The 17,420-nt window shown below is 34.5% G+C and overlaps 1 protein-coding gene across 13 annotated transcripts in view; it reads left to right on the top strand.

The window, feature by feature from the left end:
• Positions 1–17,420, top strand: part of PLEKHA5 (pleckstrin homology domain containing A5) — a 166,934-nt gene that overhangs the window by 113,800 nt on the left and 35,714 nt on the right. For all 13 annotated transcript variants that reach the window (XM_082751738.1, XM_082751733.1, XM_082751727.1 and 10 more), the window contains exons 8-12: positions 175–275; positions 1,172–1,287; positions 8,625–9,092; positions 13,140–13,608; positions 15,227–15,310. In XM_082751738.1, coding sequence (XP_082607864.1) covers positions 175–275; positions 1,172–1,287; positions 8,625–9,092; positions 13,140–13,608; positions 15,227–15,310 — 1,238 coding nt within the window. The remainder of the gene's footprint in view (positions 1–174; positions 276–1,171; positions 1,288–8,624; positions 9,093–13,139; positions 13,609–15,226; positions 15,311–17,420) is intronic.

Genomic DNA, 17,420 nt, shown 5'->3' with positions numbered 1-17,420 from the left:
ACCTACGTAACAAATGGATCTGGCTTTGTGATTCTTTAATGTATTTTTCTCCAAGGTAAAATCTTGTTACTGATCATGTACTGTTAAATACAGAGTTTCAGTTAAGTGATTGAATATGAGTATTGTATATCAAAATACTTTGTTTCTCTAATCAAAAAATATATATATTCACAGATGAGAAAGAAGAAGGAATACTAGGTAGCATACTTCTACCTAGTTTTCAGATATCTGTGCTTTCTCCTGAGGACCATATTAACCGCAAATATGCCTTTAAGGTAAGGGAATGATTTTTGGGGTGTTTAATTTTCTCTGATAACACAATAAGCTAGTGCTGAGAACTCATTTTACTGAGTTATGATGCAAAATAGGATTGACAAACAGCTTCTGAGATTAACTTTTGCATAATACAGTAACAGAGTATTCAAGTATTTAGTCTGATGTAAATACAGACATTATTACTAGAATAAGAAAATGGGTAAGTATCGCATACAGCTAGTCCTTTATTTTTAGTTCATTGCTCTTAAATGCTGTGTTATGTTTTAGAATTGTAAACTACGACCATCTCTAGACTTAGCCACTAATGAAAGTTTTTTAGTTATTTAGGTACAAGGTAACTTTACATAAAAATAAGGTTTTATTATCACTTAAACTTTTTATTATGACTGATGTTTCATAGTTAATCTTTATAATCATGATATAACTCATTCCACTAAATGTTCTCTCTTCACTCTTTTGTGTTTTATGAGCACATTTTGGTTCTTCATTTGACCTGCTAAACAGCACATCATTTACTGTGGTAAGTCCAAATTAAAACATACTGTAGTATCATTAGGATGGCAAAAATCTATGCCAGTCTTATTCATGTTAACTATATTAACTTACATTAATGCTTAATTGAGGCTGTTTTTAATAGAATGAAAAATTAAGGATCTTTTATCAGGTATGTTAATATAGAGACGGCTATGATTGAAAATTGTATGATGCTGTTTTGGAGATATGAATGGAGTGAAAAAGAAATATAACAAGTATTTCTTCTGGTATTTTTTCTGATATTATTTTCAGAAATTTTATTACAGAAGAAATTACAGCAAATATATAATAACATTATTTGCCTCTTTTCTTTTACAGAATCTTATATTTTAATTGCAATGACCATGTCATTTCCAATCAGGCAGCTCATCCAAACATGAGGACGTATTATTTCTGCACAGATACAGGAAAGGAAATGGAGTTGTGGATGAAAGCCATGACAGATGCAGCACTTGTGCAGACAGAGCCTGTGAAAAGGTAATGTGGACTGATAAAACAGTAGAACAATGTACTTCTTTCACGTGTTTACTTTGACTTATTTAAATGAAAGGGTGTACCTTAAAATAGATCATCAATTGTCTGAGATAATTCCTCCTTGTATTGAAGACTCCCTGCTAATTTAACAATATTAGATACAGTTTTGGAATTATGTTCCAAATATGGATGCCTTGAATGTGGGGGGGGGGGGGGGGGGGGGGGGGGGGGTGAAGACTAGTTCCTTTAGCCGGGGGCATCAGGAGTACAATGGCAAGTACTATGCGCAGATGTGTTTGATGTGCTCTGCCCTCCTGACTGAAGAGCAACAGTAGCTCAAATGGTGGTAGTCTTTGGCTAAAACCTGTGTTAAGTGTCAAATTCACAGTTGTAGGTTCTGGCCAAATTAAACAGTTGCATCTGTGAGTCTGCACATTCTTTTATGTTGTTAAGCAAACATTAAAATTATACTTACCTGTTCTGGAGCCTTTTCTTTTATGTACCCCAGTGTTGACAATAAAAAGTGAGTCATCACTGAAAGCCCTGTGTTCTCAGAAATGGAATATTACCTGCTGCTGGCTATCCAGAAAAATCATTTTCTCCCTGATTGTGGTCCCTTGGGTCAGCTCCATGGCATTTATAATGGAAACCTCGTCAATACAAAATGTAAAAGCTCCTCATTATTGATGGCATAGAAATTGTTGCTGATAGCTGCTGTCAGTTGATCTACTTCTGCAGTCTGCTGGTTCCTGCCATGTTGGAGTTAAATAAGTGGCAGCAATGCTAAGAACTCTTAAGTTTAAAAATAAAATAAAATTCCATAGACATAGATGCTAAAGACAGAAAAGGTACCTTTTTTTTGTTTGAGTGAGCACATTAAACTTATTTAACTCATTTGCATCATTTCTGTATCCTGTGTTCTGATATGGTGCTGACAGAAGTATTAAATGGGATGCAGAATGATTAGATAGTTTTAATCTTAGATGTTTTCATGTTTTGAGAGATTCTCAGTCAAATATAATGAAACTTTTCTTTACATCAATTTGTGGGACTTTCAGACAGATAAAAGTAAACAAGTAACAGTTCCAAATTGGTGCCTGTGCAATCTTTTAGTAACAAATCTTAAGCAAAAGGTTGAAATCTTAGCTGTCTACTGTAATATTCTTTGAATAGGTAGAGATCATATGAAGTATTTTGTTCTTAACATTGGATAGCATAGTGAAGTAGATTAATAGGAATAACATTGTTCTCTATAGTTCAGAAAAAAATAACACATTCTTCAGTCTGTTATCTATCTTGTTTATTGTCCCCAAATTGCTGAAAATAAAAGATTTCAGCTTTTAGAAATGAGGAATGGTAGGTCTGATTACTGTTATAAAATTGATGTAAGATTTCATACTGTATATACACATGTTTTATTCTTCGTCTCTTGTAACCCCCCCTCTTGTTTGGGAACAATAGATGATGTGGGGAAGGGATGAGCAAGAGTGAGATAAGAGCACAAACGTTGATACTTTTTTGATAATAGCATTTTCACCTTTTAACTTCTCAATTTAGAGCTCTTAAAAGAGATTGCATTTAAAGCAATGAGATTACCTTAACAAAATATGTTATTTCACTTAGTGAATAATACATTTAATTTAAAACTCTGGATTGGCTTTCATTGCAAACGTTTTGCAGATAGCTGTGGTAGCTTATAGACAGAGAGATGATTAACCCAAATCAGACCCACCGAACTTGAAAAAAAAAAAAAAAGTCTTGATTATATAAACACTCTGTAGGGGTAGTAATACTAAAGTGGGTCATTCTGAATCTTTCTAAACCCATGAAAGAACCTTCATTTGAGGTATGCAGTAACGTAAGATTGAACATGTGAAAGCCCATCTCTATAGTAGAAAAAAATAATTGGAAAAAGGTACATCTCTGACAGAACCTCTTTAATAAGTGTCTTTGTAGTCTTATGTAATAGTTCTGTATGTTGTATAGAACATGCTTAGTGAATTCAAATATATGGACAAAATGCTACAGTATTACTTGTGGTATTTGTTTGAACATAAGCAATCACAAGTTTTGTTGATGTAAACATTCACTTTTTTATTGGTTTGTAATGTAGCTGTCCAGTCATGTTTCCTGCCGTAGAGCCTATCAAGATGCATAGTAATCTTGTGCTGGGGTTTTGGTCCAGCTTTATGGGATCGTCATTCTTCCTAGGCTGCGGTTCCATGATTGCTTTATAATAACCAATGTGCAGTCCATTGCAATTAAGGGTATTCCAGCCTCCACAAACATTTGGTCACGCACGTATCTCCTTCTTTCAGCTGCAGTGCCTATTCAGCACTGATGTCTGCCTGTTTGATAGCGTATAGGCAAATGGGGGGGATTCCCAGTGTAGCTGAACTTATCTAATGCTTTTCATCCAGCTACATGCTCCTGCTATCTGACTTGCATTGCTTCAGCTGCTTATCTTAGTCCCTGGTGAATCAGTGTAGTACATGGAACTAGTAGAAAAGCACTCAGCAGCGAAATCTGAAGTTTCCTGCCTGGTTATCAAGATGAATGAGCTTACTGACAGACAAAACAAGTGACAGAAACACAAAAAGCATCTCTGTAACACTATCCTGTTGTTTTAATTCAGGAAGGAAAAAAATGAACAGAAGAAATTTGACCTATTTGAAAAATTTGCTAGTAGTCTTGAAATAATTACTTGAGAGAGAACACATTTCAAAACTATTTGAAGTCTCTAAACACTTTCATGTCTGTTAGCTATAATAAGGAAAAAATCCCTCAGACATCTGTTTCTAAAGAATCCATCTTTTGGCTATCAATTCAATTCTTAAAATTAACCGTGTAGCAGGATATGATCTTATCCAGAAGAAATACTGTACAATTCTGTTAAGTATTAAGTATCATATTACCTCATCTTTAAGTAAAATAGAGTTTGGCATGCAAGTAGCTTTAAGAATAAATGATTTGTGTTGAAGAAAAAATCAGCTAGTGCCTTTGTTTCTCAATTCTATCTTTCATAGAGGTTCTGTCATTATATTGAATACAGTTTTCTAACAGACCAAGTTACTTATGATACAATTGTTGGAGTTGTTAGGAGCTTACTTTCTTAAATATTTATGCAAGTTGACATCGAGGAACTCTTCTGTGCTTAATATAAATTGCCCAGTAATAAATCAGAATTGTTATAGGTATAGCTCTTTTAATCTAGAAGTTAAAGGACTTCCATGCTTATGGTACTCTGACCATTTAAACACAAGAGTTTGTCAAATGGCATGTTTCAGGTTGAAATAACTTCAGAGCTAGAATCTGTCTTGATTTTTTTCTGAGCCTGTGATTTTCTTAGAGGGGGAAAGAAAGAAAAAACAAATATTTTAAATAACTTGTGGGTTTCTTTTGCATGGTTTGCCATAAAAAATTATTTCTTTCCACATATAATGAGCAACATAATATAGAAATGAGGTGACAAAAATACAACCATTTCTTTTAGAATTGATCTGAAACTGAAACTTGCAGTAGAAAAACTCCCTTATGACATATAACTGTGGGAAGGGACAATTACAAATTGGTCCTATTGACTGTAATTCTGCCTTACTACACTTTTTTTTTTTTTTTTTACTTAGGCAGTAAATTCAATTTTAATAATGTACTGAGGAACTTATCAAAATCATTAGCAACAAATACTGTAATCAGTGAGGAACAACTTAAGCTTATCACTCAAAATACAGCCTCAAACAACCTCTCTGGATTAGCAGAACATTTTATTCATTCAGTGCTGTAACACTGCAGACCCCAGTCAAGTTGTCTGATTACTGATTGTTTGCTTGTGCTTGTGGATGCTGATGTCCATCAATCATCATTTTACTCTAAATGCTGATTTCTTTACACTCTTAGGTTTGAGCATGATTTTCCTGTACTGTGTCAGCTGCTAGAGCCCTCATTCATTCTTCTGAATGATGCAGCATGTACTAAGAACTGTTGTTTTGTTTTTTTTCTCCTAGTAGTTATTCTCCCTGAACAGAATAAGCAAAGCTGCCAAAAAAGCACTTGTTAGCATAACAGCATCCACAGTGGGGGTTCACTGACAGTGCTCTGTTTGAAAAACATGGCTTTTTCTTTTTAAGTGTCTCTAGCTGGCTTCGGTACATTTGCAGTCCTCATGTCCATCTGATAATTGATTACATAGCCCTCCCATCCATTTTATTCTTTTAGATTTGTTTGTAAGAGCTAAAATTAGTACTTTTCCTGTGTTACTGTTCCATACTTATTTTCTAGTAGAAATCTATACTGAATGCAATTTATAAGCCAAAACACATGTATTTGATGCTCATTCTCTCTTTTTCTCTGTTATCCTTCTGGAATACCCCATGAGTCTTGTTAAATGTCTTTGAGAGGCGGATACTAAAATGGAGACAAATAAATATGGATTTATATTTCTTAGATTTACATTCTAGTTTCTGATAATTCTTTCCCTCTTGGAAAATTTGCTATTGAAAGAGATTTCTTGCTTACACTGATTTGACTGATCTGATGCACAAAGTTGAAGGTGAGCCCAAAAGTCTATTTTTATCGATTCAAACATCAGTCGTTCAGCCACTGCACCATCAGAAAGGATGTCAAATAGAAATGCTTGGCTCTGCTGCATATAACCATAGTAACAAGTGATAAAGCACATAGGTAGTATGGAAAAACAATTATGTGGTTTTCTTTTTCATTGCTTTTTAAATTAAGATCTACAGTGAGAAGTATGATAACATGGATAGAACACTATGCTAAGCCTTGACTTTGCCACCTATCTGATGAATGTCCTTAGGGATGCCATACTCTGTCTGCACCACAGTTTCTCCATCCGTAAAATGTCTACTGCTTCTCTACAGTAAAGCACACTGAGGCAGATTGATATAAAGTGTTATGTAAGGGGGTAGATTAAGGCACGCTACATATAATATTACCTGTATTTGGGATTATTCCCGAAGTATTACTTAGAATTTATTTGCAAACTATTGAGTGCTGGCTAAAAGATTAAATTTTATTATCCCTTTTGGCTTGATAATTGCAGGAAATGGCATTTTTAATTCACTTTTTTTCTTGGGAAGTTCCTTTATCTTATGTTACATCACTAGGTAGTACAGTTTTGAGGTGGAATAAGGAGGTGATCCTGTTCTTCATATATCCTTAAGGAGGAACCTTGTCAGAAATGTTTGGGTCTTGACAACTCTCTAAAGTTTTTTTTGGGGAAAAAAATCACTTTTAAAGCATAGCAGGAGATTAGCATAGTATTTCTTTGCTGATACTTGGAAACTATAGAAAATATGGATTAGGTGTACGTCTGTGTAAAAACTGGTTCTACATCAAGGGTTTTTTTCCTCTAAAAGCTATTGTTGGCTGAAATTTTAGCCTCCCCTTTCTGCTATGAAAAAGCACCAGATGCGTCTAGCCTTTTCATTCAATAATGTTGTTCAAGAAAAAAAAAATAGTGTTTAAAAATAATGCTGATACAAGTAGCCAGAGATATATGTTTTAGGTCATTGATGTGAATATTTTTGTTTGCAATACACTTGATGTGTACACACTTTTGTGTCAGCAGCTCAGGAATAATCACTGGAAGAAGATAATATTTTTTTTAGAAAGACTGTTTTGAGCTGCTTACATTAATAGAACTAATTTTATAGGACTTTCATACTATAGTGAAATACCTAGGAGACATTGGGATCATCACCGCTGTGTCAGAAATGCCCAGAAAATCACATCTCATATACACATGTGAAGTATCACAGTATGAAATGCACACAAAGTACATGTGCATTTCACACACTAACTCACGTACCATATGCAACAGACATTGGTGTCTTGCTGTTTGTTTGAAATGGTGTAGTTATCAAGATGAGTTCTTGATTCCCTTTGTATCACTGAGAATTCATAGCAAGAGTACACTGATAATGGGAGATGCATCTAAAATTAAGTATCCAACTTCATTAACAGCAGATAACGTAAGGACCTTACAGTCTTAACTCCTTTATACATATACTAGAGTTCTGTCTCAAGTAGTTGGCTTGTTTGCAGTTCACTTCCCCAACACGTTTTTTAAGCTATATAGACTTGTTATACGTTTTCGCCTTATGTTCAAGATTGGGTAAGCAAAAATGCTTACTGTTATGATTGTATTTATCTGGAACTAGAGCACTTTTCAGTGGAGTAGTCATTCATTTGCTGTTGGTCAATTAAATATATGTGATGGCCTCTGCGAATGGATGAGGCACTTGAACTGGACAAAACTGTAAAGATGAATAACGTTGCCAAAACATGCAGTCTGAAAGATTGGTCTGACACTGTCTTAAAATAGCTTTGTTCTTAGTTTCATTTTATAAAAAGATATACATTTAAAACATTTTTTTCTTCACCTTTCATCTCATACCCAAAAATGTTGATCAATATGTTTCAGCTTTTTTGTTTTGTTTTGTTTTTTCTGGTAAGTGGAAATAAAAAATGTCGTTATCAGAGCTGGATGTTAAGATCATGTCTTTGTGCTGAAAAAGATGCAGTTTCTCGACGTTTTTGAAACATTAGTTAATAAAATTATGTGCATTGACTACTTGTGTAAGTACTGTAAAGCAGTAGCTGTTTAAAAATACCATTGTTTTTGTGGTGCAGTTCCCTTAGTCAGCAGCTGTCTTCTCCCCTAAAATTAGGGAAGCCACAGTTATTTTCCTTAAAATATATGACAGCTGAAGTGATAGCATACCAGAGAAACCTAATTGATGTGAGTGACCATGAAAAGTTGTTTGTTTTCTTTAAAGGATATCGTTATATGTTAAATGCAGTGGTATTGTGAATCACAAGCTAGTCAACAGTGTAATCTGCTACCATTTTTAAAGATGGACGTAAAAATAGTCTGAATTTAAGGCTGTTGACATCTGGAAGCTTTGGCTCTTGAATAACTACTGAATATTTTTACTGTTTAAATGTCCAGCCCTCTGGGAATTGAACATACACTTTTCAGACTCTTCCTTTATTTCCTCTTTTTAGTGCATGTTTTGTGAAGGGGGATTAATATAAAGCTGGTTATAAAACAAACAAACAAAACTATGTTACAAATGTTTTTAAAACAGCAAAGAAAAAGAATCTGGGGGGTGGAGGGAAGGAAGTTACCAGTGATGATTGGGAAAACATGTCCTGGACATTTTTCTCAAAGACAAGATATTAGTTTAAAATATCTGGATAGTGACCACCAGAAAAACCCTGGTATACAGGAAAGGGATTCACTTATTAATTATTAATATTATTATTTTTAATGAATGTTTTGTTGATATTATAACGTCATATATTCTCCTTTGTAGAGTTGAGAAGTTAACCACTGAAAATACACCACCTCGAGAGGCCAATAATGTTTCAAACCATCGGGTGCTAATTAAGCCAGAGGCACAGAATAACCAGAAAAACAAAGAAGCGAACAAAAATGAAGAGAAGAAAGCTTTGGAAGCTGAAAAATATGGATTTCAGAAAGTTGGGCAAGATAAACCATTAACGAAAATTAACAGTGTAAAGCTAAATACTTTGGGATCAGAATACAGGACTCTACCCATAAGCACAGTTCAGGCTGGACACTTTAGACCAGTTCATTTAAATGGGTCTGAGAATAAAGCCATTGGAGTTGTCCTGGCAGATGCTGCAGATGGAGGGCAGCACAATGCAATTCAATCACATATGGAGTCTGAACGAGTTATGCAGAGAACTAATTCAATGCTGCAGTTGGAACAGTGGATTAAAATACAAAGAGGAAAAGGGCAAGAGGAAGAAGCAAGAGGGTAAGTGCTATGTGTTTGTGTTTTTTGTTTTTTTAAAGTAGTCTTTCTACCAAATAATATTTAAACTTCTACCCTGGCTAGTTATGTTATCTTTCAGTCCCTATTATGTAAGTAAATAATTTGCTGTGCTCTGTAAGAAGGACCAGGGTGCCCACTCAGAACAGATTTCTTGTTTGTCTTTTATTAACATTGAATTATTAAGCTATTAAACTATTAATAATAAACTATTAAACTATTAATAATAAATACAAATGGCCAGATACTCCTTTGGGGTGTTAGAAATATCTCTGTCCTAGCAGAGAGAAATTGTAAAAAAAAAAAAAAAAAAAAAAAAAAAAAAAAATCCTTCTTAAAGTCTGTTCTTGAAAGTGCCCTGTCTACAGTGTTTTTATTTACAAATTATTATACTAATATTTATCCGAAAATCTTAAATATATTCCATGCATTTTTTAAACTTTAAACAGGTTTTAATCAGAGAGACAGAAGCTTTATGTAGGAGTAAGTCATAGAAGTCTGCCTAACTTGATGCCTAGCAATTTGTTCCTTGTGAAATTAAATACCTTCCAGTTTTAATATTGAGCTCCAATGCTTATTCTTGAACATTTAAAATTGCATGTGAGTGACTGACAATGTTGAATTTTGTGCTGATGGCAATTTTTCTCTGACAGAAGTATAGGGATGCTGCTTTGTGGCTGCCTTACAAACAGGAAGCTCTAGAAATAAAGTATTAAAAAATAATAATGCTACATTAGATTAGAAATAATGGAGATGGTATCACAGAAGATATTTTGAAGATCTGGGAACTAGAGCTTCAAATAGAACCAAGTTCAGAAAATCTATTTTCCTCAAATGTCAAAATATGGGGGTTGTTTTTTTTTCAGTTTTTGCAAAACAGCAAAAATTTTACATTAGTTTGACCTACACTTGCCAAAATTGGTTCAAACTTTCCCCACTGCATTTACTCCTTCATTAAATATAATTAGGGATTGTTAATGCGTTGTTTCATGAAGTACTCAACATAAATAGTTTGATCAGGTTTGAAATTTGCACTACAGAGAGTGACTTGCACAACCTAACATATATTTCATATGCATGCTTATATAATTAGAACTGAGAAAGTTCTATGATGCAATTAAATTTTTTTAAATTGGACTTTAAAACTTGCATCTGAACCATAGAGATTTGAATAGCTGTGCCATTTTTCAGTTGTGAGCAAGCATAAAACCCTAAAATTGATTTCATTGTACTAGGAAGTACTGTTAACAATATGCTACTAATTAGCAATATTTTATTCTTGATTATAGAGAACACTTGTTGCTTTAAGGTTGGCAGTGATAGCACAAGCTACTTTGAACTGTAACTCTACATAAAGCTAGCAGCTGAAAAAGAATTGACCTTGTGGTGTCTTCTTTACTTTTGTGTGGAAGTGGCCTTGAATAATTACTGGAATGCGTAGTGGTGTGTTCAAAATGTGCAGGTTTTTTTTGGTTTTGTTTTTGTCAGATTCTGTCTGGAGACAGAAATTTAAATACAACTGAAGCTGGTGACTGAGAGTAGGAAGAAGCTCCAGTTTATATTAAAGTTTGGGGTGAGGGAATAATTAGGCTGTGGTAAGACCTGTTAAACTCATTACTTCGTTTTTTGAGAAAAGTAGTCTTGACTTTATGGGGTGAAGTTGCTGACTTGTAACAAAAATGCTTTCTAATACAACTCTATGTTCAGAGAAATCATGAAGGACCAAGCTGAATCTGTGGAAAAACAAAAATTAGGACTTTAATAGTACTAAAGTGTTAGCAAAGAGAGGTTCAATTAAATAATTATGTACAAAATAAGAGCTGATAGCTATCCTCAGTCTGGAATGAAGAGGGTTCACTGTAAAACTACTGATTTTTCAGAATAGGCTGTCTACTTGGTAATTTGACTGCCTCAGAAATTAATGGGAATGATGGTAACATGTTTTAATTCTTGAAGTTATCTGCCACTTCCATGGATCTAGACATAGTTTTGAAAGAGAACCGATGCTTTAAGGAGGACAAACCCAGTATGTTTTATTAAAGACAAAATCATTCTACTTAGTATTATTTTATGGAATGAATTTTGAACAAGCCAGTCATGAGTAAATATCCTGGTTTCAGCTAGGATAGGGTTAATTTTCCTCCACCCAAAACAAAACACACCTTTGGTGAAAAGTGAGTAGTCTTCCTGAAAAGTGAAAAATACAGAGGAGAGGTTGCATGGTATCACATGTGTTGTTTTGTTGTTGCTAATCCAGGGTTTAACCTCCATCTCCTCACCTTGCCCATGTAAACCTCATCCTAAGTGGTGAGCTATTTATGATGGTGTTTGCAGAAATATTTTGCAACATCATGGTCTGCATGACTGCCTGATTGACTGTGAAAGTCATTTTGCATGCCAGGCAAGCTGCAATACTCTCCAGTTTTGGATTTGACTGGAAGGTTGTTTCTGCAAGTATCTAGAGGAAATTGGTGAATCAATTGTAGGTTTTTTAATCAAACAATGTAAACCAAGGTTTAATATTGAGGTGGTCGGACTTCTTACAGTTTTGTTCATTTGGTAATAAATGATGGATATGTCACCTTCCTAAATGTTCCAGAATACACGTAATTGATTGCATGTAGACTTTAAATTGCAGTCTTTGTGTATTAAGAACTTCGGGCAGCTTTTCTTCAGGTTGTCGCGGATATTTAAAGAATCCAGCAGGATTACTGTGCCCTTAATAAAATAGAAGAGGAGCTTCACTGACTGAAGCATATCTAGCTACTAGCCATCTGCAGGAAAATATCAGACTTTGCCACACCCGTTTGTGAACAGCTAAAATTGTATTTTTGAAAGTTTGAAATTGAACTTAGAAGTGTCCTGGTTGCTTTTTTCTAGTATGGAGATGGAGAAAAACCCTTATCATTAATAACACATTGTGTGAAGAAATGTAGAGGCATTTAGCTAGGTTTTGCAACAAAAGAGCAGGATTGAGAATCCGTTTTCCGTTTTTTGTAAATTTTCTGTGATATTAGAAAGCTGCCCAACCTACAGAATGGAGATAATACTTCAGTAATTCTTGGAAAGCTTCAGAAACTGTAGCAGACTTTGCATGTAAAGCTTTTTGTATCAGCTTTCATCAACAAAATGATACAGGTGATTATAAATACTCAGTTTAGCTATTTTCAATGAAAAGTGTTTTTTTACCGTCATCAATTTCCTTAAGTTATTTCATAAGTACCTAACATACATAATGTTGTTTTATTTTGCCTTTTGCCCTACATCATTTCTTTAATGTGCTTGTGGCACAGAAGTCACACAGAACTGACTTCAGATCCTATTGCCTTGTGGTACCAGGGTTTCAGTTTGAAGTAGGCTTGCCAGGGTGTAGCTGGAAGCTGCTGCCCTCTGATGGCTGCATCGTGTCCAATCTGAGATCATTTCGTTGTCTTTAGGCAAGTATCTGTCACAGATGCAATCAGCAGAAAATGGCTTTAAGTTGTACTTATCAGAATTTTAGATAAGGATTGAATGAATCCTTATTTGTGTTTATGACCTCAATTCTGTCCTCTGACAATTACAGCTATTTTCTCTTACTCTGTTAAAAATGCGTATTTAATATCCATAGTAATTGCTTTAGGCTTTATTAGATAAGCAACAGGAAAATTTCTCACTTTTGAAAATGAATATTTAAGAGGGCTTTATATTTGGAACAGTACAGAAATTATAAGCGTAAAAAAAATGGACCTATCTAGCATATAGAACAGACTTGATCTATAATTGTCATCACTAGACTATTAAACTGGTAAAAAGATGACATTTGAATTTAGTTAAGTATTTCATCAGAGATGGGATCCAGTTTCAGCTGCTACAGTGCATTCAATCAAGATAGGTGATCCTTTAATCATCTTGATTTTTTGCATGTTTTTAAAATGACACTTGCAGTACTCAAAAAAGGTAATAGGTAGATAAACCTCATCTGTATTGAATGACTTGATATTGCCATAATATTAACACTGTCCACTAATAAAAAGAAAATTTGTGTTTCAGCATAATCTCCTATCAGACATTACCAAGGAATATGCCAAGCCATCGACCTCAAGTTTTACCACGGTACCCAGAAGGCTACAGAACACTGCCACGAAACAGCAAAGTAAGGCCAGAAAGCATCTGTAGTGTAACACCTTCAACTTACGACAGAACCATGGGAGCAGTAACAGCCGAGGAAAAACGAAGGTCGATGCGTGACGACACAATGTGGCAGCTCTATGAGTGGCAGCAACGCCAGTTTTACAATAAGCAAACAACTCTTACTAGACACAGTACTTTAAGTAGCCCAAAAACTATGATTAATATTTCTGATCAGACAATGCATTCAATTCCCACCTCACCTTCCCATGGTTCAATAGCTGGTTTCCAAGGATATTCCCCACAGCGCACCTACAGGTCAGAAGTGTCTTCACCGGTGCAAAGAGGAGATGTCACTATTGATCGAAGACATAGGGTGCATCATACTAAGGTAAAATACTTATTTAAATAGTCAAACATATTTACAAGGATTTCTATTAGAAAGTGTACAGTCACTCTAGAGCTCATGTTGAACTGTCATATTTGATTGCAATGAAGATTAAATTGTATTGCTTTTTTCATGGAGAAAGGTGTGATTTTAAAAAGCACTTAAAAATCTAATGGTTATAAGAAACTAGTAATAATAATAATGATTTTTCAACATGCTGGGCAAAGCATGTCCTAAGATTACTGTCTGTGATATTACACTTCTCTAAAAGGAAGAAAAGGAGACAGAAGGTGAATTATTCAGAATAGTTTGTTCTGAATATAATACGTTTTTTGTATGTACAGACATCTTTTTTTTCCTTCTAGCTTCTCTAATTGGAACTCCAAGAGGACTGAAAGTCCCACATTTCTTTCCATATATTACTAGTCTATTCTTCAGCCACAACTTCGGCTGCCTTGGGTTCCAATGGAAAACTGAGTGTAAGAGTTTCTTTTGATGCCTTGGAGTTGTTAGGGAAATCACTAAAGAAGATCAGACCATTTGCATAAAACCTTACCCCCTGACTAACATAACTTGGCTAGTCCTCATCAGTGGAAGAAAGACTAAAAATTGTAAACCTGAGTGCCAATGTCTGTGGCTCTACTCTATCTGTCATGCTTGTGTTATGCATGTTTTTAAAGAGACTGGAGTTCATTACAAAAGAATTGTTCATTAAGGTGAATATAAAATTAGAATGTGGTTTCCTAGAGTTGACTGTGTAAAATGCTCCTGAAGCTTTTTCCTGAATCTTCAGCTCAGGTATCCTTATAGTTTGGAGTGTCTGCTGATGCAGGCAAAAAATCTTTAACTTCATTTTAAAGCAGCTTAAACATTGTACAGTTATTTATTAAGTCTTCTTTTTGAAAAAAAATTTAGTTCCATAATAAACAGAGGAGTCTTTTTGTTTTGGCATCCTTTAAGTCTCAACTGCACTAGAAATTTAGCAATCAATTCTTCTCGCAAATCTGAGAAATATCACTATGATCAGTGATACAGAGTATGTGCTTATTTGTCGTTTCAGCCATGTTTTGCTTTCTGATATTTTTTACCATCTGTAATGCTTCCTATTAGTATTTCATTTCATATTTAGCGTCTTTTACACAAGACTCCTGTTTTTCTTCATTTTTTCATGCCCGTCAGTTGTTTGTATTTTTTTAGTTACATAACTAGCCTTTCCCATTAACTTAAAAACGCTAACTTGTTTTTAAGAGGTAGGTGATTAGAAGACGGTTTAAAATCAGTAGAATAAACTTAAGATTTAAACCACCTCACCTATGTAAAGATCTTAGGTTTTTAAACATCTTTCAATGATAAGTGAAAAACTAAGATTGCTGTTGTTTATGTGGGCTTGTCAGTAGGGCAACAACTATGAGATAGCTGTTAACAATATATGAACAATGAAATCAGGTATTTCTAAAACATAGAGGTAGCCTACTGAAGTGTCATGGATGGTAGGTCAGGAGAGAGCATGAAGTCATGAGCATGAAGATGGCTTAATTTTTTTATTTTTTTTTTCATATTGAATAGTTGCTCAGTCTCTAGATAACTATGGGTCATACTGTGCGATTTTGTTTTTGTACAGCATGTCTTTGTGCCTGAGAGAAGGTCAATGCCAGCAGGTCTGAGTTTACAGCCTGTTACTCCTCAGAGCCTCCAAGGCAAAACAGTGAGTTGTATTTTTATTTGGTACATCATTTTTATCTTCTTTCTTTAGTTAAAGAATAATTCTTTAAGTATGAAGAGGCAACGCTGAAATCTTAGTCTATTCAGAGTTTACATTAAATGAAAACTTTATTTTAATTGGTGGATTTTTTTTTTAAACAAGTAAAGAAGTTCTCTGTGTTTAAGTTGAATTCTAATATTCTGTAGTCACTAAGTCCAGATTTTCTTTCAGAAATAAGGATTTCTGTAATCATCTTTGATATATTCCACCCTCTCAGGAATTTCAGTGATGTATCACAGAATACTTACTTCTCCAATACTTACTAAGAAAATTCTAGAAACAACATTTACTCTTTTGGGGAGATCTTAAGGATACTAAAACTGCATTTGGTAAAATTATGCTCTTCTGAACATCTCCCATTTTGCTGTGATAGACTTGGAGCTCTCATTGAAGGTATTTCATCAAAATAATGTTGGGGGATACAGTCCATCTCCCTAACTGAAACAGGACTCTTGGCTAAAAGCAAAGAAACTGTCCTAAATTTATTTGATTTCTTTAACTGTGTTTATCTTTTTTCTGTAATCTTTGAGGCAGTTATGAATAGAGACTACAGACTGTGAATCATACCGTGGGCAACATCTCCTGGGTTAATCCTTCCACAGCTTAAACCCCCTGTTTCTTGCACTTCCCAGCATGAATCTCTGGCATCTTTAGCAACTTACGGGATAGCCTTTGGCAGCTGGTCCTTATCTCTGCACCTTATTTTTCGCAGACATTTCTTTGGGTTCATGGCCCCATCAGCTCTCCTGGGCTGTGCTACTGGAATTGGGGTGATGAGCAGGGTGTAGGGGGCAAGGAGGTCCAAGCTTCTGCCCGTAGAAACCAGAAGTACACAAGCATTACAGGAGCCAGAAGGAGGACAATCTGCAGGTAGCTCTTTAAACAAAAGTCTGTTATGTTTGTTGCAAGAGTCCCAAGAGTTATATCAAAACTACAGCACTTACAGATATGTTAAAAATTGTTTGCAATACTGTGAATGTCAAGGGAAGGGTCGGACTCCTCTGAGGAGGAAAAAAAAAAAAAAAAAAAAAGCTTGCAAACATTGTATTTAAGTACCATCAAGTAGTTGATTCTTAATGTGCTAAAACTGGGATTTGGCCATATGAAAAAAAGTTTTGATCTTGAAAAAAATATGATTCGTTATTCCTTTTGTTCAAAGACGCTACTTCCAGTTCTCTTGTTTCCAAATATGTTTTCTTGGGCTTTGAAAAAAAATTTTCAGACTGAAAGCACTTATTTTTGGAGAGAACTTGAAAGTATCTTGTATAGCAGTCTAGATTTTTATGCATTGTTTCTGAAATCAAATATTTAAAATCCAGGTATTGAAAGGGTAATATAAGAGCAAGATTGGCCACTGGACAATTTGGCTTTTGTGTTGGTTTTCCTTAAAAGCAAATGGTTTTGACAACTGAAGCTACGTGGAAATCCCTTGCTCCCTCTTGTGGGCTACTTAGGTACACGCTCACAACAGTGCCATGCATTATTCTAAGACATTTTTCTTCTTTATTCTAAAAACCTGGCATTTGGTTTTCAGTAATTTAACACCTTGTTCTCTAGAGCCATTTTATTCTCTGCTTCAGGGAAATTCTGTGACTGTGGCAGAGAACAAGCAGCTGTTTTTTGTTTTTTGTTTTAAGCTCACGGAACTTGTAAGTAAATCAAAATGTTGGATTAATATTTAACCTAAGATTTAGATCTGAAGAAGTGTAAGAAACAGAAGTAAACAGGAACATAACAAAAATACTTGTGATGTTAATAATGTTTCATCTTCTTTGAAGTGTTGCTAATAGAAGTGGTTCCCAGGAATGATTCGGGTAGATTTTTCCAAATTGACCTAAGCTTTGTAGAATTACCTAGGAAAAAAAAAAGAAAAGTTTGTGTGTGTAACACAAACTTTTATATGAATATGAATATGTGTGTTCATATTCATATTCATATATTCATATATTCATGTGATATGTAAATAATGTGTAATAAATAATATAAATATGAATATATTTATATTCATATTATATGAATATGTGTATTCATATAATCTTGGGTTTAAAATACT

Source organism: Aythya marila (assembly GCF_965140915.1).
Source record: "Aythya marila genome assembly, chromosome: 1".
Lineage (NCBI taxonomy): Eukaryota > Metazoa > Chordata > Aves > Anseriformes > Anatidae > Aythya > Aythya marila.
The sequence above is the reverse complement of the archived record's forward strand: the minus strand, read 5'-3'. Positions and strand labels throughout refer to the sequence as shown.